Here is a 23268-nt window from a genome sequence, read left to right on the forward strand (position 1 = left end):
CATTGTGGCTGAAAAAATAGCTGCAAACTTTGTTGTTTTGTTGTTTTTATCTTCATACAAGATGAAAATGGTTAATAACTGATGATTACACAGGACATAAAGGTACTTTCTCATTTTGGGTGCTCAACCAGTAGATTTGGACCAATGACAGGAAAAAAAGGAAGTTCTCTTAGACCCTCTGTTAGTTACTCTGCAGGATGAGCAGCTCAGTCAGACAAGTAGGCATAAAGGTGAGCTTCCTCTCAGGCACCCAAATGAAAGCATCCAGTCTGGACTTCTCGGAGTCCATCTGTGGCCAGTGGAGAAAGGCACCTCCAGAGGGCAATGTCTTCTCATTTTTTCAAAAGCATCTAGAATGCATAGAACAAGTCACCCTGTGGAAAATACCTGTCTTCACAGACTGTTTTGAGAACAAGGTGACTAACTCAGGCTAGGAGAACAGCTTTTCAGTGTCTAACATGGGGAAAGTAGATCATCTTCCAAATGTCCTGCTGTATTCACAGAGGAAGTTTACAGCAGAGTTAAATTTCCATAGCTTCCTCTTTCTCTACTACCATAATCTATCCTCCTTTTCTAAGCTAGAGCTTGCTTTAACAGATAGGATTGTGAACTGTGGTTAGACTTCCAGGATAATGTGATGGAATTTCAGAGACTTTAAAAGCTGGAGGAAAATGGTGGATCATTTTTGTCTGGCATCCTGTATAATACAGATTGTAAGGAATATTTGGCTATCCTTGAATTCTATCATTTGCATGTCTTTAAAGAAAACTTGAGCCAAATGTAGAACTTAAACCTTTTAAATTTTAATTTGGCTTTTTTTTTTCAAGAGAGAAATATATTTCTTTGGGTTTCTGCTGTAAGGAAGTTTCAGGCTGACCACTTTTGCAGTTACTTCTTCATGCGTTGTGACTCAATGCTTAGTCATGAATCTTCACTTCAGTCAGCAGTTGCTGAGCTTTTCAGCAGTTGCTTCTCTAACGCCTCTGATTTCCCATGACTTCTAAGAAAAAACTGTTGATACAAGTAGGGAAACAAGGTGACCCCAGCCTTAATAGAAACCTGTAAAATAAATGTCCTTGTGACCATGCAGCTAGTGGAATATTGGGAAGGTGCTATCCCCAGTTTTCTAATGCTAATCTGGAGTGTGAGACTAAATACAAGGATCTGTGGTGAAGGTTTGGACCCTCCTTACCATCATTCCTCCAAACAGTTCCTGGGCACAACTTGGGAACTAGGACAGGCTGGTGCCCAGTCAAAGAAAGCAGCTTAGACATGGTTACACTCTGTTGGAAGGGGACAGAATTTAATAGAACAGAACAGATTACATAATATTAAGCGCATAAATAAATCATCAGGCTAGGGTTTTGCCAGATGGTTTCTGTGCCAGAGAAGCAGTCCATCTCACTTTTCATTTACTAACGTAGACTTAGCCATGGGGTCCTCAGCAGGATTGCTACCAGACAAGAGAATATTTCCAGACTGCAGGAGCTGAGGTACCCAAGGGTCTGTGCAGCTACAGGACACTAGAAGTCTAGGTGAAATTTGGTCCTAAAGCAGTTTACCTGCAGATGTTGGTCCAGACTTGGCACACCTTTGGGTACAATTGAGATCCCTGGAGTCATTCCAGCACTGCAGCCTTGCCTACCATGTTGTGTGAAAGACAACAAGACAGCACAGTTTTGGGTTGAAGGAGAGATATCTGTGAATTCAGCTGTTAAATAAATAAATAAATAAATAAATAAATAATGTCAGGAAATGTAATTAGCTTGCAAATTTCAAAACTTATCAATTTCACTGGGAGTTTAATCAAAAGTGACATGTTTGCAAAGTGTATATCCTTTTCAAAGCCTGGCTTTTTGTAATGAAAAAGCATTCTGACTCATTACATGCAGTCAGATCTAGACAAAGGAATACCTCCAAAAAAATAGTAATATTATGTAGCATTAAGATGTGTAAAATTCCATTTCTTTAGTAATAAGTTACAATAAATTTAATAAGTCCACAGTTGAATTTTGAATTTTATACTTTATTGGACTTTGTATTACTTAAGTTTCCTTCCTTGATATTTCTATCTGGTACATCAAAGAGCCCTCTAATATCCAGCATTTTCTGTCTTGGAAGGTACTCAATGCTATAATCAAGTCTCCCCTTGAACTTCTTTCCGGTAGTGTAAACTGATCCAATTCCTGGAAGTCTCTTTGCTACATGACTTTCTGTTCAAAATGAAAATTTATCTCGGATTGATGAAAATCATTTTTGTCAATGGTGCTTTCTGTGAATTACTCCTTAAGAGGCATAACTTGTATGACACATACTGAAAACATATTTTCCTCCTTTCAATGACCCAGTTCAGTTGCAGGGGAAGCTTTTCATTCCTTTGGCATTGATTTTCAGTGAGGCATCCAAAGAACAGATTGGAAGCAAATTTGGGTTTTAGGCATCACTTGTTATTAACCAAGGTCATGTCTAACAAAATACAAGATTTTGAGTGATTTGCCTTCTTGTTTTCTTCACCCTGATCAAAATCACAAGCTTCCAGTTTGGATAGATTTGAGAGTCAAAGGAAAACTGACAATTTCTACAAAGGCATCAACCAGGCCAACATTAGAATAACTGTACTTCTGATGATTTTTCTAGGTATAAAGATTTGGCTGATACAGCAGCAGGAGAGAAGAAGAAGTTGAGTGCCAAGGAGAGATGTCGTCTTGTTCTTCAGCAGTGTAAATTACAAGGCTGGCAGGTTTGTGATCTACAAAGCAATTAAAATATCATTCTTTAAACAAGCTAGCTGAGTCATTTCAATTGGTGGCAAGCCACCACATCCTTTGCAGTGGTGTATTTTTTTGCCATTTAATATATGCTTGGGTAAATTTTCAAACTGATCTTCAGAGTTTTATGAGTAGTTGTGATCATTGTGTCAAAAAAATCAGTGTATTCTTGTGGGAAGAAAAATATTCAATTAACCATGCACACTATGTAAATTTTTTTCAAGATTTTTGAAGGTATTTGATATATACATTTTAGTGGTTGAATGGTTCCTGAATAACCTTACATACCTTATTTCTTTAAAATTCTATGCTAAATGCTCTATCTACTGTCATAACAGGCCAGACTGAAAGCAGCTAATTAGGATTTCCCAGGTAGTCAGTGCATTTGTAGGTGCCAGCACGCTGATCCACAGATCCACCAGAGAACCTGAGGTTACCATACATGAAGTAAAGTTAAAAAAAGAGAAAGTACCAAGCACTAAACAGGAAACTGTCAACTCCCTATCCTTTCTCCTTATTCTCTTTGTATCATATAAGTCTCAACAGTATGAAGACTGCAAGGTGGATGTCTGCATTTGTCCAGAGTACTCAGTCATATGCTTTGGATAGCTTTGTAATTGAGTAGGACTGATTTCTCTAATATGTGCATTAAAAAAAAAAAAAGTGTTTCTTTGCATAGTATAGAAGCTATTGAATAGAAATGAAGCTTTCTGTGGCTTCACATACAGAGCTCTCCTGCGGGCAGCGTGAGTTTCAGATTCAGGCCTTTTTCCAGGCTAGCAGGACTGAAATATGTTACAAATGAGAGCATCCAGACCAATTTCAGGGACAGCTGTGAAGTTAAGGGATTGGACAGTGGTTAGGGCACTCCTATAGGCCTCTTCAGTTTAAAGGATGAGGTTTTCTAATTAATGTATGACCTCTGAGTATTAAGATGCCCAGAAAAGTTTCTGCAAGCTGTTTATAAAGGCCAATGACTAAGTCAGAATGTGTGCTATGGATGTTTCTCAGTGGCCCAGATCCCTTAGTATCAACAGGAACAAAAATATGACCCCACTAGGCTGGGAGCATTCATGCATGATCACCTGCACTCAGACATATAAGAAAATTTTTCTTTATTCAAAATACTGTTTAAAGCCTCAGTTTAGTCACCAAGCAAAGAAGAGGGCACATAGAGCCCCCCTCTCCCTCAGTAGAAAAGACCAAAAAACTGGAAAAGATAACAATATTAAACTAGACTTGATTTTCCTACCCAGGTTTTGTAAGTTTGCTCTGATGTTCTGCATCATTGCCACAAGGTTTCCTATTAAAAAAACCCCAATCATTAACAACTAGAAACTGTACCTTCCCTTACAAGTACCTGGAGATGAGAAAACCCCTCATTTTTAGAACTTATGTGGGGTTACAAGCTTGACATTGGACAAAAGCTGCAACAGTAATTGCAGTGTGCTACAGTCAAGAAACACAGAGCAGGATGCCTATCAAGTTTATTTCCCTGGAGAAGAACCATTGTTACAGCACAGGAAAAAAGCAGTTGGTCATCAGTGAAAGCCTAGAGCTCAAGATTAGTGATTCTGTAGTGATAGGCATTTTTTAACAAGACTGAAACCTAGGAAGACAAAACTTTTAAAAGGAAATCACAAAACAGAAACCTTCCATCATGCAGAGGACTGAAGCTTGTGATCTCAAACAGATTTTAGAAGTTCTGAATCCAGAACTCCAGAATCTCATTAACTCCAGGAGAAGTCAGGTGTGCAAAACTACAGCAGTGCATAATGCATTATCACTCAGACCAGAAAGGCACAAAACTCTTCAGAGACACTGATAAGCTAAATGGAATAGGAGAGTTTGGGGGTGAGAGTTATACCATTGTCACTCAGTTTCTAAGAAGCACATGGCAACAGACTAAGCTGCAAGGAACGAGGTTTGAAAAAATGAGTGACCTTCTCCATACACCTTTTTCAAGGCACAGAGAGGTATAAAAACAAAGGGAAAGATGAAAAGTGTAGAAGAAAGTTTAAAAAGAAAATTCACTCCAAGTCAAGTTTCTTAAATGTCCAATGAATAACAGCTTGGTACCAACCTATTTTGTATAGGTGATACAAAATCCCATACCCAACTATCAGCAGTAGTGACTAATGTCTGTGTCACATAATCTCTCTCAATTATCTTTTTGATTCATTTGACTAATCATGAAAGCTGAACTTTAAATAACAATCTAAATGAAGAAGCTTACACAATCTGCATTTGTCATGGGTACTCTCCTCTATGCTTTTACAGTAGAGGACTCTGAAAAAAGGAAAATATTTAAAAGGTAGAAAAAGAGAGGAGGAAAGGAATGAAAAAAAGGAATTAGGAAGCAAGGATGATGTCAGGCAGCAAAGTCAGAAGAAAGGAGTCATCTGTAGTGCATTACTAAAAATCATCCAAAAAGCAGGGGGTTACACATATAGTTTATTCAGCCACTGTTGCCAGCAGTAACTACTTCAAATGAGTCACTGCTGGAACTGAAAATCTATTTGTTGCAGGAGTTCATGAATAAATCAAAAATTGACTTCCCCAAAATGTTACATGCACTTCCCTGAAGAGCTGTTGCAAATTCAGGTAAAAAAATGAACGAAAAAGATAACTAAAATACCCTCATCAAGGATGACAGTATTTAGGAGAAAGCAACACAGATCTGAAATCAAACTCCACCTCATATGTCATCATCAGTAGATGAAGTTGCCAATAGGCTCAAAAGCAGAGGGGAAAAATAAAGATCTGAACTTTTTAGCTGAGTGAATCTGGATGATACTTTAAGCTTTCTTCTGATAATGTACCTCACCATCCCATTTTGAGAAAGGTGATATTAACCTGGGGGAGGGAAAAGTGTTCTAAATTAAGATCCCTGAAAATGAGTAAAGAACATGGTATCTTTGTATTTATTTCCTGCCTCACAATTTCTCTGTTCCTTCTTACATAAGCTGTGTTTGAAGAGCATTTTATTAACACACAAAGCAACAAAGCTCAGACCCTACTCACAGAACATGTTCTTTCTCCTCTCGTAAATACTGCAGTCTGTTTTCAAGTAGACAAAAAGTGCAGAAGATCCAATACTAGGGTCCAATTCAGCAGAGCATAAGAGCAAACACTATTAGTTGATCAATGTCTTGTGCTTGCTTCACCATCTTACGTGTTAGAAGCAAGTATTTATTATCACAGAATAATTAGGGCTGGAAAGGATCTCCAGGATCACTGAGTTCAACCTTTGACTGAACACCACCACCATAGCACTAAGTGGCATGTGAAATTGTTCCTTGAGCACTGCCAGGGATGGTGACCTCAACATCTCCCTAAGCAACCTGTTCCAATACTTCATCACCCTTACAGTGAAAAAACTCTTCCTAATATGTAATCTGAACCTTGTCTGGCACAGCTTGAGGCCATTTCATCTTGTCCTGTCACAGTTGTCTGGGGGAGAGGCAGAACCCCACCTTCCTACAACCCCCTTTCTTGTAGCTGTAGGGTGATAAGGTCCTCCCTGAGCCTCCTTTTTTCCAAGCTAAACAATGAAAACTCCCTCATCTGCTCCTCACAGGAGCACTCCATGTCTTTTGCCAGCTCCATTGCCCTTCTCTGGACATGCTCCAGAACCTCAATTTCTCTGTTGGAGTCAGGGTCCCAGAACTGGACACAGAATTCGAGGTGTGGCTTCACCAGTGCTGAGTACAGGGAGATGATCACTTCCCTGGCCTTGCTGGCCACACTATTGTTCATACAGGCCAGGCTGCCATTGGCCTTCCTGGCCATCTGTGCACTGCTGGCTCATGTTCAGCCAGCTGTCAACCAGCACCCCCAGCCCTTTTCTGCTGGGCTGCTTTCCAGCCATTCTGACCCAAGCCTGAAAGGCTGTCTGGGGTTGTTGTGGGCAAAGTGTCCCTGACATTTGGCTTTATTGAATGTCGTACCATTGGTCTTGGCCCATTGATCCAGCTTGTCCAGATCCCTCTGCGGAGCCTTCCATCCTCCTAGTAGATCAACACTCCAATCCACCTTGATGTTGTCTGCAAACTTACTGGGGGTAACTCAGTCCAAACCATTGATAAAGATGTTAAACAGGACTGGTCTCAATACTGAGCCTTGGGGAGCCACACTAGTGACTGGCCAACAACTGGATATGGAACCAGCCACATTCACCACCACACTTTGGACCCAGACATCCAGCCAGTTTTTAACCCAACGAAAGTGCACCTGTCCAAGCCATGATCTGACAGCTTTTCCAGGAGACAATGTTGTGGGAGACAGTATCAAAGGTTTTACTGAAGTCCAGGTAGACAAACAGCATTTCCCTCGTCCACTAGACAGGTCACCTGGTCATGAAAGGAGATCAAGTTGGTCAGGCAGGACCTGCCTTTTCTAAATCCTTGCTGGCTGCTGATCTCCTGATTGTCCTTTGAGTGCTGCATGGTGACACTCAAGATGATCAGTTCCATAATCTTCCCTGGCACTGAGGTCAGGCTGACAGGCCTCTAGTTTCCCAAATCATCCTTGAGGCCCTTCTTGCAGATGGGCATCACACTGGCCAAGCTCCCATTGTCTGGACCTCTCTGTTTAGCCAGGACTGATGATAAATAATGGAGAACACTTTAGTAAACTTTTCCACCAGCTCCTTCAGTACCCCCAGATGGACCCCATCCAGTGCCCTCTGAGAGTCTGAGTGGGACAATAGGTCACTAACTACTTTTTCTTGGGTTACAAGGAGTCTGTTCTGTTTCCTGGCTCTGTCTTCCAGCTCAGGAGGCTGGTTGCCTTGAAAATACCTAGTGTTTCTGCTGAAGACTGAGGTAAGGAAGGCATTAAATACCTCTGCCTTTTCCTCTTTGCATCCAAAAAAGGATGGAGATTTTCCTTGGGCCCGTTTTCTTTGTTAATGTATTTATAGAAACATTTTTTATTATCTTTCCCAATGTGGCCAGATTGAGTTCCAGCTGAGTTTTTGCCTTTCTAAACCTTTTTTCTACATGACATAGTGACATCCTTGTAGTCTTCCTAAGTTACCTGGCCCTTCTTCCAAAGGTTGTAAACTCTCTTTTTTCCCCTGAGTTCCAGTGAAAGCTCCCTATTCAGCCAGGCTGGTCTTCCCTGCTGACTTGTCTTTTGTCACGTAGGGACGGAAGTGTTGATAGCTTTATGAAATGTTGCTGTTCCTTGGGTAAACTGAGCGGGAGATAACTCAACTAGGACAATAAAATAGTGGTTTCATTGGAGCTGACATACCATGCAGTTTCAGTCATGCACTTAAGTTGAGTACTGGAATTATGAAAGTGCAGAGCTACTAATGAAAGGCAATTTTTGCATCTTGATTCTGTGTGCAGTCTTGATAAGGTATTCTTTCAGCTTAAATATATACTTGATCACTACAAGCTTAGCTACTTGCTGTGACTTTTAAGCACATCTGGTGTAAGAAAAAATTAGATTGCTAAATCAAAACAAACCATTTCTACTCCAGACAGAGAGAAAGTAATAGACTTGTTTAGCCCCTGGAGAAGTCAGTGAGGTGGTATTTAGTAACTTTGGAGTTAAATTGAGAAGAAGTACTAGCTGGTCCATGTAAAGCAGCAGAATCTCCTGTCCCCCAGAATATGTTAAGGTCTTTATATTAGGAAATCCCCATTTTCAGTGCTGTGTTCATTTATTGTAATACAGTGATGCATTAACTAAGCAAAACCTACCATCTCAATGGCATGACTTAATTTGCAAACATTATCATGCTTTGGGAGAAGTATGGGCACAAACAGTCCTTGGCTCTTTTAACTGACATAAGGAAACTTTCATTTGTTTGGATTACAATTCCTCACACTGTTAAGCTTGCAAATATAAATTCAATAAAAAAGAGTTAGCTGTTAGCTCATAGCTTACTGAGCTTTCTCATCAAAACTTGTAACTCTACATTTTGTTTATCTAAGATCAGTAGTCTGCAATTAACCCTTCTGAGTTACTTCAGATGGAGCTTGCTGAAATGCATACTAGTACCATACCAGAAGAAAAATAAAATATCCATTTAATTTGCTTTTACTATAAAGTGCATCTGTTAAATACAAGCACTGCAAAGGTCAGACTTCACTGAAACTGAATATTTTAGCCTTTGACTGCTAGAAATGCTTATCTGGTTAAAAAATAGCAATCCTTAAAAACTTCTAATAAAAGCTTTGTCTTAGTTTATCTTTCCAATATTTAGCCTGCTTCCTCTAACCCACAACGATTCCTTCTTATCAGTAGCTTTGAGATCACTGATTTTTCAAAGACTAAATCTTAAGTTTCTGATGGGATGATCCAAAGGCTCCCCACGTATGAAATAAGCAGTATAGGAGAGCCGGTTGGAATGTTTTAATGAAGCTCCAAATGAGGTAACTGCTTGAGATAGATGCTGTGGTAGTGCCAGTTCGCACTTTCACAACTACAAACGTTGCTGAAGCTGTTTCAGGAGCCAGCAGTGTCTGTGGAGAAATTATCTTTGCCAGTGAGGAGCTGTATTATCAAACTTGCAGTAATGAGTGTTAAAACAGAGAATAAGTCCTCAATGTAGAGAAATCCCAGAAGTCCATTTAGGGATTTTAAATTCTTCTAACACTTCTAGAACTGAAAAGGAAAAACAAAGTCTGATCCACAGTTCTTACTAGTCAAAGCAAAAATCATATTTTATTACTATTCTATGGATTTTTCATTTATTGGATTTGATAGAGCTGTCCTTAAGTATTTTTAAATTTCAATGTACCAGCATATAATATTAGCATACTGTGATCCTTTTTGGGAAAAATATATATTTATGATTAAATAGCAGAATGTAGAACATAAGTGGCATATGATTAAATCAGAGGAATGAGCAGAAGTGTATGAAATCATACATATGTAAATTTCATACTTAGTTTTAAATTTTTTTTTAAACAGAATTGTTTATTTTGGCTTAAAATTAAAGTGGTCATGCTACACTAATTGCTTTGTACCTGATATGCTGAAGTACTGGAGTACTTCGCAACCAATCTAATATATAGGAGATTCTTAACTTTTTTATTTCCCTCAAGTAGGAAAACTTTAGGCTTCATAAATTCTATGACAGTTCATTCATTTGTTATTTACTAATTTTAAGTCAGTTTCCTGTTTGTTTTGAATATCTTACCTTAAAAGTCAATTTTCTTTTAGGCAATTAAAAAACAAAAATCTGGGAGTGGCGGGTGGAGGGGGGAGGGTGTGGGGTCATACTAACAGAAATTATTAAACACAAGCATTTTTCCCTCATACTTTGGATTATATCAGTAAAATGATATTGTCCTATTATATTTTTGTTTCATCTTGTCACTCCATTATATATGGGAAATAATTTGCTAGTTGCAGAAACCACCAGAGAGTGACTTTCTACCTCACCAATATTACCAAAAGGCTGGCCTGGGCCAGACACTGCCCACAAATATACTCAGTGACTTTGTGCCACACTAGACAAACTCATGATTCCCTTCAGCCAGAGAATAGGACAGATGGTTGACTTCGAGCTCAAAATGCTCACGCTCTAACTCTTTTAACACAAAGCTCTATTTTTAGTTCATATTTCTAGGAAAAATATTTTTTCCCTGGAGAATATATTCCTCCCTTTGTTTATCCATCTTTCGAGTCTTTCTTAGCATTACTAGTTTTTGCTAACTCAAGTTTCTTTATGTTATCTTTTGAATCTCAGATCTGGATTCCATGTCTTCCTCTACTTTTTGACACTTTTCTAGATACTTTGCTTCATATTTGGTCCCACTCTTCATCCCTTATTTGTCTGTGATTCGTTTTCCAGTCTCCTGCCTTAGGGTTTCCTCTCTGTGCCACTGCTCTCCCTGTCGCCTGTATCCTGTATTTCTCATTCATGCCAAGAGACCCTTTCCTATCATTTCTTCTGAGTTGTGAATGAGTGGTTTGGCTCAGGTTAGGAGTGAGATCATAGAGCAGACCTGGGGAGGAGGTGTGGAGGAGGATGTACCACTACATTTTGGTGCTGTGTCAGTTTCTAGAATTCTGAAAACAAGAATGATAGGTCTGGTAAATACCAAGATCCCATGAGATAAAACTGGGGTAGGGTTTCCCCTACTGAGTCTTTCTTGCATGTTACATATCCTAATCACTTCCTTTCCTTTTTCTGTAAGGCAGTTCTTCATGTTGCCTCACAGGTATGAGGAGCTGTGAGGTTTGTACAGTTTAAGGAAAAGGAATGACCATTATTCTGCCCTTTCCCAGAGACCTGAATGACAGTTTTTCTCCCTAAACTCCAGCTCCTGACAAGAATGTATATAAATGCTTGATGTCGCTTGCTTGAATACCAGACTACTCACATACTTTATATTAAGGCCATAAATAAAGTATGCTAAAATATAGGTTTATTCAGTATGCAGCACAGTGCATTGTTACTAGTTTATGAAGAAGGACTATTAAAATGTACAAAGCAAAGCAGAGAGAGTAAACCTTTAAAAATAAAATCTCAGTCCTTTAAAATCAGTGCCCTGTGTTTGTCATAATAATATCTTTGTAGACATGTACACTGCAAGAGGACACATTTTACAATAGTATTAAGGCTTTTTTCTAAATTTCATTAATGCTCTGTGAAAATGTGTGTCATTGTGTAAAATATCATTAGACTATAGTTCTCTGTCTTTTGTAGGTAGCTATTTTGAAAGTACTGCCAGAAACACACAGCACTCCCACAAATTGCCTTTTTTAAACTAAAGAACAGCTTTACAGATTCCCTTGACACCTATTAAGTATGAGCTAATACTGCCTCCATGCCACCTACACACGATCTCAGCATCCATTCCATAGTTTTGAATGTCTGTACTTCTACATCCTACACCTTTTCTATAAAATTAAAAAATAAGAAATTAAAAAAAAATACTTAAAAAAATAAATAAAAATAAGAAGGAAGAGAAAGAACAGCTTCCTCCAAAAAAAAAAAAAAAAAAACCACAAAACCCAGCTGGCCCATAGCAGCAATTGAAGCTTTGGTAGTCATCAACAACAATTTTACCTAGTCTTTAAAAAATGTATCATTTTGAAAAACAACATTTTAAACCCTAATGCTTTCCTAATTAAAATAACTATGACTGTAATTCACAGATGGTTTACTTTTACAGGAGTCTGAATGACATTAAAATTTCAGGCTCAGATGAGAGCACTTTGTAGTCCAGAAAAAATATTGAAAAGTGAGTGTTTTAGTGGAAGAACATTTGAACCATTTTTCCCCTAGGCAAGCAGGAAACATTTTGTCATTAAAGAAGAGACCAGAATGAAGACAGGTGGTGACCTCAAAAGCTGTTTTGATATGTGACATGTGAAATTCCAACACTTTTCAGCATTATTGCTTTCACTGAACACCAGAACTATAAAAAGGGCAGTGAGACTATCTTGTTCTCTTGGTCAGCCTTAGAGGTTCTCAGATTTAATTCAAAGACTAAGCAACAGAGATTTCTATCTGTACTAACAGAATCAAACATGTAATAGTAGTTTCTGCTATACATGCTTCTGTCTAGAGCTCTGCTCTCTGTAGACCTGTCATATGATGTAAAAATCTATAAATAGCTTTTATCTGAATGTAAAAATGAATTTGTATTGATGTTTTGTATTTCTTCATTCATTTAAAAATTGTAGCAGGCTCCTACTAATGAAGTTCATAGCATAAGTGATGCCACAGTAACTCCATTTATATTGTTCCTAGGGTGTAGGATGAAAGGAAAGAGCAATAAGGCTTTGCATGTCCCCTAGATAGCTTTGTGACTGCAGTGTCAGCCACTTGCAACTAAACTAACATAAGCTTCAGCAATTGTCTTGACTGTGATTTTGTGACTGCATACTGCACAATAAATTGCAAGTCATTTAGTTAAGTTGCACTTTTGAAATATAACCTAAATGTGACCAACCAGTGTGTCAATAATGAGACTAATTGAGAATGGGTTTGTTAATTTTGCCATGGGCACTACTAGAGCTTTTTAAAGCTTATTAAGCTCTTAATAAGAGCTTTTTTAAGGTTTGAAAGTGTAACTTTTCATTCCCTTTTCTACTGTCAGAGTATCAGTATAGCTCTAGTAAGGGGAGAAGCTAGAACTCTGAGTAATTAAGGACAAAGGACAGAAATAAGGAAAAATTGGATGGTTTGGCATAGGCCTGATACAGGACAAAAAAAAATGTGTGATGTAGAGGCTTTGTGGAAAGGAAAGGTGGAGTATAAAGAGAAAATTTAATCAGAGTGGAGGAATATAATTTTATTAAGTATTTGTGCTCAGGCCTTGTCTGAGAGCTGCTCAGATGGAATGGTAATTACAGTAACCACACAATAATTTAATTACAGTTAACTATATGAATAATAATTCAGTTATTTTTTTACAGAGAATTCTGTATTCAAGACAATGTAAGCAAGACTATGAAGATAATAGTAGCCAAAAGTAGTGATAATGCAGGTTCAGAATGTGGTTTGACAAGATGGGTGGGGAAAAACCTGTTCAATGAGCAAAAGGTTAAGATAACCAGGTGAATAGAGAATTTTGGAAGCTGAGGAAGAAATGTAAAAAAAATTTGTTGGAAGTCATTAGTCAGGAAAATGAAGATGAGAATGTGGCCCTAAGAGCAGTGCGTGAGTGCACAATTGGATATCAGGGAGATTGCCTCAGATTAACCACCACACAAGAGAGCTTCTTCCCTATTTCTGACTTTCTATAATGGTGAGACAAGTAACACGTCATTTTTGTCACCTACTTCCTCACACTTTGTGATAATTCAAAAGGGACTATTTTATAGACAAAAGAGAGACTAATGGGAAAAAAAATAGAAAGCATTCTTGTTTTCCCATTTGAGTGTATATGATTTTTATTAAAAGACTAACAACTGCACCATGATTGTTAGCTCAAACTTCAGGATTACAGAATTTTTAAAACATTTGATTCAAATTAGTTGCTGTCTACAGTGGAGAGAGGTGAAGCCAAGGGACAAATAATTTCTGAATTTAGTTAATGGAGTTAAGCCGTGAAATATATATCCTGGCTTTCTGTCATCCAACCCTACAAGGATGTATATCTAACAGTGTTTGGATTGAAAACAATTTTGAAGGGTGTGCAATTAACCCTCCAGATACCTGTCTCCCAGATCTAAAGTAAAAAACACCAGTGGTACAGGATGGTTCAGTAAGAAGAGAGTGAGATTGTAATCTGGAGACAAACAAGAGTTGGAATTAATTCCTGCAATTTTAGCCAGACTTGTATGAATTAATCAGTGTGCCTATTAGCCATAAAAAAATTAATAGTTAGGCAAAAGCTAGAATCTTTGAGGGTAGCACAGTTTTCTGGCACTGCTCCTTTTATTTTTATGAAGTCAAGAAAGTTACTTCTGCAAAATTCCTGAGAAAAATGATTGGTTTATTGATTGGGGTTTTTTCCAGCTACTTGCCGGTTTTAGAGTTGCTAGGTTGTGTGTGGTTTTTAAAGTCTATTAGAAAGGAATGCTTTTGAAGATGATACAAAGAATTTTATAGGACTGTTCCGGCTTGTTCAGAAGGTATCAAAAGAAAGTTGTTTTCTTTTGGTCTAACTAGATAAACTTGCCTCTAGAGGAGTGAGAACATCTAATGATTGTTACTTCAAGAACTAGATGATTAAACCAAAATACTACACAACACCAGAATCAATACTTAGGAGATTATTTCTCACAGATCAGCCCCTCTGTCTCTGACTTTGATCCTGAAAGGAGACCCAAAGCACAGCTTCAGTAAGCAAGGCTGGGAACTAGGATTCATAACTTTACTGGATATTAGGAGTCATTGTCACTAATGACAATGGGTTTCTCCCATCCTCCAACTTCAGTTAGGTTCTTCCTGTTCCACAGATGGCAGCTATCTCACCATTTTCTGTTCTACATGGGTTTGTCTTGTCACCTTTCCCCATGCACACACCCTTCTGCTTTATAAGACCTAAAACTTATTTTCTATTATGTTGTCTGACGTATTAGATTCAGAATGCTTTTTCCCCAACTTGTATTTGACTTGAAGATTGCATTATTTGTTCTGGATATTTTTGGAACTGAAGTGGAACTATCTGTCTGACAGCTTGTTCATCCTTTACAAATACATCTTTTGTTCAACCAAGTGATAACTGCATTTCTGTTACAGAATTGGCATTGTACTGTTCCTAAATTGCAGATATTATTTCAACCCTTTGCTGGATTGTTAACATGCAATCTCTATTTACCTGTCATTGTTTTGGCCTTATTTGTTGATGATTTCTCTGCTGTTTGTATTCTAGATAGGAGTTCGAAAAGTGTTTCTTAAGTACTGGCAAGCTGACCATCTCAACGATTTGTGCCTTCAGCTTCAGAAGAAAATTATAACCTGCCAAAAAGGTAACAATTACAGAACAAGTATTCCTGAGCTGTTGCTTTGTACATGGAGCAGAATATTGCATAGCAAAGAGATTTTCTCCACCTTGAATAGTTGCTGTATTTTATACATTTCCTTACAGATATACACAGATTTTTGAGATAATAGCATTGCACTTTCTCTCGGTCAAACATAATTTTAAGACAGTATTGAATGTAATTAAAACTTAGAGGAACTTGAATATTTTCTTTTTAGAGTAAGTTCAGTGATTTTTCAAGGCATCAATATCACCTTTACTTTCTTTTTCATATAAAATATGGTAACAGTGATACAAAATTGGAATAGTTTCAAATATATCAACACTAAAAACAAAGCTAATAAGTGAGCGTGTTTAGTTGTCCTTATTTTTCCCCTTTTCTTGCTAATTTCTTTTTTGACTGCTAGTTTTTTATGTTTTTATATTTTATGTTTATTTTTCCCCATTTTACACCTGCATTTTTCCTAAGGTCACTGCACTTTTTGACATATTTTTAAAAGAGGTGTTATCCACTGCCTCCTGATTTCCTGTTACTTATGCTCCATTTTCTATCAGTCTCAAATAACTGCTGAAAATATGAATATTGCTTTGTTTGAAGAATCTTCCTTCACACCCTTCATTATTTACCTAATTGGCTGATGTCTGCAACAATTCCCATTTTCACCTATTTAAAGGAAATTAAAATTACAAAATCTTATCTTTTTTATTGTCAGACACACAATATTGCAGACTTAAGAAATACAGACCCCTTTCATTTTAATTATCTGTTCCCCACTGTAAGCATGTAATAAACAAGAGGAAGTCAAGAGAAAACCTGAAGCAAGTGAAATCCAAATGGTAACAGTTCAGAAATGAACACAGAGAATGACAGGTAACAGACACCATACTTCAGCTGAGTTTATAACTTGGGCGTGATTTTTTGCTGCAAATTACTCTATTGCATTTATGCATTCCAAAAAGCAATAACAGTTTATCCTCTTTCCCTTGTTATGATGACTTAGAAAGGAAATATTTACTTTCAGAATCCAATTTGCAAACAGAATGCTTCAATATAACCCTACACCAACATTTAAGACCTCCTCAGATATGTCCATGTTTTGCAGAAGTAAGAGAACAGATCACCAAAGCCTGCCTGAAGAATGAAGATATTAGGGCTTCTTGACTCCTTATAAAATATTTTTCTTGGTTTTGCTTCTATCCTCCTTAATTAGGGTCACTTGAAAAGTCATTTCTGCCAAAGGTGTGTTTAAAGCTATGGCTCATCTGCATGCTTTTTATGATCTGGGAAGCCTGAGAAAATCAGGAACTTGGATGAGTGAGCAGTAGTCAGACATCGACATCCTGTCATTAGCTCATGAAAGAAGCTGCCTTTTGCAAAAAGGTCCAATTGTAAACTTGAAGAATTAGCATGCCAAAGAGCTCTGGCAGATTTGGAATAGAATAGAGTACCCATACATTGTTCTTATCTTATCCTAAAATTGATACCCATATACTTTACACTGACATAATGATGCTTAGTGAGTAATAAGTCAGTCCCAATGCACTTCTGTCCCCTCACCCTTTACATGCAGGGGACTTTGGAAGATATATGTCTCCTGAAAACATATTGAATAGTGGCCAAACTAGTCAATAGTCACAATATAACAAAAAATAAATCTGTTTAAAAACATCCAAGGGAGGGCTATGAAAATGGTGAAAGGCCCTGAGGAGAATCTGTACAAGAAGCTGCTGAAGTCGCTTGGGCTGCTTAGTCTGAGAAGGGGAGACTGAGGGAAGACCTCACAGCAGCCTACACCTTTCTCATGAGGAGGAGTAGAGGACAGACACTGATCTCTGCTCACTGGTGACCAGTGACAGGACCCAAGGGATCATCATGAAATTTTGAGGCCTGTTGGGCACTGGAACAGGCTCCCCAGGGAAGTGGCCACAGCACCAAGCCTGGCAGAGCTCAGGAACTGTTTGGACAATGCTCTCAGGCACAGGGTGTGACACTCGGGGCGTCCTATGCAGGGCCAAGAGTTGGATTTTGATGATCCAAAGACACTTTGTGGATGCCTTCCAATTCAGAATATTCTGATTCTATGATTCTAATTTCTGTATCAGGCTTTAAATGTGACATCATATACTTAGATAAGAGCTTAGATTTAAGGGGAAGCAGGTCTTGCTCAAAAATCCTATCAATTCTTTTTACTTCAAGTCTAACTAGCAATCCCTTCTTCTAGGTTTGGGGGAAAAAACCCAAAACAAAGCAAACCATACAAGTCCTTCCTGGTATCCTGAAACTTATCTTAAGAAAAGAAAGGGGTCAAACAACAGTGAAAGCATGTGTAGAAACACTTTTACTTAAAAATATATCTGTGAGTTTAGAGACTTTGTCATATTTTTTTCTTCAGGTATGAGAGCTACATATGATGCATTTTGACCTGAATCACTGTGAAAATTGTTTGTACCCATAGGAAGTGCAATCATGCTGAAAGTTCTTCCATCAGAGTTCATGTAGATGAGGAATTCACTTGAATACATTGTATACACAATGGTTAATAAATTCCTCACATAACCCAGATCCATGGTCTACTGGAATTTTAGCTATTCCAATCCTCATCCTTAGATGAACTCTAAAATACTAGATATTTTTCTGCCCTGTGGGTGCTAACCTCAATTATTTTAATTTGCATAATGAGAATTATTTTAGATCTACATAAATGAGGAGCAAATTCACAAGGCAATCATACTACCCAGTACCCAACAGTAGTAGATGAAACTGAGCAGTAAAATTCTAGGATCTGAGAGTTTCATTTCACAGCATTTTTTTAGATTAAAAACCAAAACCAAAATCTTTCAAATGTTCTCATAGAGAAGGAAGTGTGGAGAAATGTGTATCATTTAATGAAGAACCTGAACTACTCAGTTAATGAAAAAGTGTGCAAAAGAGGGATGTCTATCTGCCAACCTTCCTAATAAAGCTTTGTTGAATGTTTCCTCTTCATTTTGGTGAAAGTGCATAATTCAGAGTAGCTGTACAGACTCTAAATGTTACAATTAGCTCTACTGGATCTCATTTTACTGGACCATTCTAGCAGGCTACTCTATGCTGCTCATTCATGCCTGCTAACAATCCTGTCACAGACCTGATCTCTTAATTTCTTCATTTTAACCAACCTTGGTGGTGTTAACAATCTTTTTTTTTGTTTGATTTTTTTCTCAAGTTAAAAGCACATACAGACCCTTGTAAAAATGTTATTTTAAAATACAGATTTTTTTCCAAAGTCACCTAAGATTTGATGCTTATATTTCCTCTGCAGAGGATAGGCTTAAAGAGAATATTTCAAGAAAAAGCATTTTTTTTATTATTACGCTCTTTCAAAATTTTTATATTCACGAGCAGTGAACTGTGATAATGTTCTATGCATGTATACACTCTTTTTTGCAACAGTAACCCTTAGATTCAGACTCAGTAACATCTTTATTATGAATACTCTCATAAAATTGTCAACAATAGCTGTACTATTAATTTCCTTTTCAAGTAAATTGGGTATGTGAATTAATGTTTCAGCGTTTTAAGAAGTCAAATTTTATGGAATGTAATTAAAGGCATTGATTGGTTGTGATTATAAAAGTATAAACCTTCAAAGCTTTATATCGTAAATTATTATTAGAAATTATTTCAGGTTATCTGCATTTGAAGGTTTTCAAACCCAGTGAATTTTGGATAGAAGCAGTATTACATTATCATTATTATTATTAATATTAGCCTTTCTTACATCTTGTCATCTGGGCACTGAGCATCTTTATAAAAGAAATCTTTTTTTTAGTGTTTAAACAAGGCACTAGAAGATGATAAAAGTATCTTACATTACCCTATGCTTTAGCTGTTTATTTTATGCAACAACATTTTATAATCATAGAAGATTAATTGTATTTTTCTCTGTTGACATTTTCCCTTTAGATTATTTCAGCTTGACTCTTCATCATTTAATGTTGTTTTGCAGTAATCCTATATCTGAAATTCAACTGTGTTGTTGTAAATACCTAGCGCATTTAAACTTTTTTATCCTGCAATCAACTCTCTCGGCATCTACCCCCAAACTCAAACAACATCTTACCCAGGCTATTGTCTGCTAACTTCACTGATGAAAAACTTTCAATTGACCAGAAAGAGAGTAACCATAAGAAGCAGTGATGAAGCTTGGCTTGGTTTTGATACGTATAAATTGATGAAAACCAAGAGTATTTTAGGCAACAGCAAATAATTTTAAAACAGGTTCTTCCCTATGGGATACATAACGTGGTTCTACATCTGGAAGGAAACATGATCTTGTGGAACTTAAAAACAAACAAACAAACAAACAAAAACCCCCCAAACAACAACAACAACAAAAACCACACAAACACAGTACTTTCAGTCAGCATCTTTCTGCCTTCTAAGCCAAAACATAGGTTCAAAGAATAATGACACCACCTGTTGCAGGCACTGGGATTAAAATGGTGCCCAATTTATTATGGCCACAGAGGCCCCTGTGCCCTTTGTTTCTGATCAACTGTACTCCAGAAATACTAGGATACTGAGTGATATTTGGGTAGTTTTTTTTGTAATGAATGTACTTATATAGCAAAGTGATAGAAAAAGCTATTATAGGAGATGCACTAAAATCTCTTCCCAGCATAAAGCTGACAAAGAGTGTGAAGAAAAAGTCTAATAGATAAATGAAGCTGATGCAATGTAGATGAAAACTTTTAACTGAAAAATGCAGATATAATGTGACAGGTACATTTGAGAAATTTGCATTAAATTAATCTAATTGTTTTAGCTGAAAGGAAATGAGCAGTGAAAGGTCTTTAAGTCAAACAAAAAAAACCCTTGTATTTGGTATGGTTTTGTTGGGGTATTAAGTACATTGAAACACTTACTTACAGCATTTTTTAAAGCAGAACAACAGCAATAATTTAATTCCTACTGCATTCACTGCAATTAATTCATCCAGGCTTTTATTTTGAAACAATCTTTTGACCTTTGCAGCGTAAATGTATGCTTTCACAATCTATAGTACACATCTATGTATACATCTTACATTGTGCATATGTAAGATGCATACATTTTATTACATCTGTGTTGTAATGTAATAAAAAATAGCATTCCCTGAAAATAAACATTTTGAGTTCTGATAGCTCAAATTTAATAATTTACTGTCACTACATTGTTTTAAGCACTGGCAGTACAAAACAGAGTTCCACTATGAGTTTTACTCCACTAAGAGTAGTCTTAGTTTTACTCCACTAAGAGTTTTACTATGTTATTTATATGCCACCAGATTTCTTTCCTAATTTGTATAAGATATTGACTGAACTTGGCTTGCTCATGTTTTAGCAGAACACACAGTGATATTAAGTCAATTCTGCAATTAGTTGCCTTTCACTGGTCCATATTTTCTCCTTCCACTATGGTAGTTGTAAGAGGATTTCTAGCTCGCCAGCGCTTGCTACAGAAGATGAGCATCAAACAGCAAGAGGTCACCTCAATCAAAAGCTTCTTGCAGAATGCTGAGGATATGGGATTGAAAACATATGATAACTTGGTGATCCAGAATGCCTCTGACATTGCTCGGGAAAATGACCGGCTCCGCAACGAGATGAACGCTGCCTGCCACAGGGAGAGGGGAGAGGCTAGAAACAGGCCAGAAGAAGGCCAGAAAAGGTAGGATGAGAAACACCTGCTGTGAAGAATTAATAAGTCTCTTCAGTTTTTGTGAATTCCTTCCCTGCTTAGAAAACAATAGAAATGACGGAAGGATTGCGAGAGGATTCTCAAGTATATGATCATCCCAAATCAATATTAGGTCATATTTTTTTTCCTGTGTATCAGATAATTAAGTCTAGAAAGTTAAGGAGACCACCATATCCCATTCAAGGGACACTGAGGTTAGAGGAGCTTATTCAAGTCTCTGAGACACTTATTTTTTACAGAAATACTTCTAATTCTATGATAAATAGATTATAGTTTAACTTCACCAGACCAAACAAGCAAAAGAAAAATTCAGTAAAGTCCACACTAATAAATACTGATTTCTTACTGAAACAAGCAGATTGATTGTGAGGAGGATGCTTTTCTTTAAAAGCGGGCAAATGATGTTTTTTTAACTCATGTCAGAATTTTCAGGAGTACCTACTTTACAAGCCCAGTAAATGCTGGAGAGCCATTCTCTAGGCACTAAGTCTCTGATTTCTCTCTTAGACAGCTGAGAGTCAGCTCTATCTCAGAGTTAGCATTTGCAGTTAATCGGTATGTGTCAACAGAAAGAATGTGTCTATAACTTGCTGGACATATAAATGTTTATTTTTCCATAGGAACTTAATTTTCATCCAGAACAGCTCCCTTTGCTATCATTGCTTTTGTCAGTGACTTTAATAAAAGTAAAAATGGCAGTGCATCTGCTTAATTAGCTTCAAATATCCCAGTGATTACATATTGGAGGAAATGCCTTTGTAGGAAAGACTGTAATTAAACATTACAGTGAAAACAAATTATCCACTGAGCACCATGCTTTCATCTTTTGCTATTTCATTTGCTTCATGGGCAGCTGGCTATATCCTGTGCATGAATTTCAGCTCTGCTGGTGATTTGCCATGCAGAAATACAATTTAAAAAGACAAATGCTTGAGGATTTGTTTGAAAAATGTCAGTATACACATCTTCTATCTATTACATTACTACTCTAAGTTAAAAGGGTCTCAATGTTTTGATTCTTGGAGGAATAAAATGTTAGAAGAATTTTTGTTAAAAATCAATTTGTCAGAAGCAGCTGGAAGGTTATTTCTCACTATGTATTCAAATAGCAAAAAAAAAAAGAAAGGGAAAAAACTGGATTGTAATTGAAACAACTAAACATAACATCTTAATAATAAAAATTATTATTAAAAGTAATAACTAATAATTAAGTTTAAACTGGAAGACATAGGGATATCTGGGTGGAATTGCTCAAGCAGCCAATGTAGCTGGTTAAAAAGGCCATCTAATATTTTAAAGATTTGCATTATCTAAATAGAATTTATAGTTGTCTTTTTACAAAATAATGGTAAAGGCTCAGCATTTGCTGCCTCAGTAACTTTCTATTAAAATGGATTTCCCAGAAATTATCATTCAGATTAAAAACCCAGCTTTTGATTGTGTGTAGCAATCAAAGTGTGAACAATTCATTCAGTGAATGTCTGGTCAACAATATGAGACTGCTTAAGCAAGGCTGCATTTGTGTGAAAAAGGGCCGGTGTCCTGATTTATCATGAAACAGGAAATGGAAGGAAGCTAGCAGCTTGATCTGGATTTGTTTGTCAGAAGATTACTACCCACATCCCCTCGACGCAGCAGGGGAGTTGTGAGATTGTTTACCAAAAAGCTGTTGTTACATTTGCATGAACAGGTTCATTGTTATTGCTTGAATAATGCATCTGGGCCTCTTTTCTGTGTTTCCAGAGCTGAAGACAAGGGTGGGAAGGTCTCTGAGGACAGCTTTGCCGGCTGTCGAACCTCTAAGCACTTTCACTCCAGCTCCGTGCCTGTCCCCATGGCAGTGGATGGCTTGGTGCATTCTGCGGCTGGGTCATCCATCAGATCCCCCTCCCTGCACTCTGTTTTCAGCATGGACGACAGCAATAGCCTGCCATCACCAAGGAAACAGCCTCCTCCCAAGCCAAAGAGGGACCCCAACACACGACTGAGTGCCTCCTACGAGGCTGTTAGTGCTTGCTTGTCGGCAGCTTCTAAGGAAACCGCTAATGAAGGTTAGACATAAAGGCAGAGACAGTCGCAAATGTTACTCTGAGTTATTGATTTATTCTTCTCACTTTGATCCTTTTAAACACAGTCAAATGCCTTTGAGAGGTTCTGCTTCCTTGAAATATTTTAGTGGCAGTAAATAAAATTAGCCAATTTGTCATTTGTTCCCAAATCAGCAAATAATACTCATGTGTTCTAATTGCCCAGTTTGACAACGATCAAAACCTATTTGGAGAAATCTCTCTAGAAACTAGTAATGTGTCAACATGAGCTATTCTACCCCACTGACCATTTTCTTTCACCTTTTAAATTGTTAGAATATCTT

The 23268-nt window shown here is 37.3% G+C and overlaps 1 protein-coding gene across 4 annotated transcripts in view; it reads left to right on the plus strand.

Moving 5' to 3' along the window:
• MYO16 (myosin XVI) overlaps positions 1–23268 on the plus strand; it is a 358619-nt gene that overhangs the window by 291724 nt on the left and 43627 nt on the right. For all 4 annotated transcript variants that reach the window (XM_030948473.1, XM_030948456.1, XM_030948465.1 and 1 more), the window contains exons 28-31: positions 2638–2740; positions 15065–15161; positions 20621–20867; positions 22641–22948. In XM_030948473.1, coding sequence (XP_030804333.1) covers positions 2638–2740; positions 15065–15161; positions 20621–20867; positions 22641–22948 — 755 coding nt within the window. The remainder of the gene's footprint in view (positions 1–2637; positions 2741–15064; positions 15162–20620; positions 20868–22640; positions 22949–23268) is intronic.

This window comes from Camarhynchus parvulus, chromosome 1 (assembly GCF_901933205.1).
Source record: "Camarhynchus parvulus chromosome 1, STF_HiC, whole genome shotgun sequence".
NCBI lineage: Eukaryota > Metazoa > Chordata > Aves > Passeriformes > Thraupidae > Camarhynchus > Camarhynchus parvulus.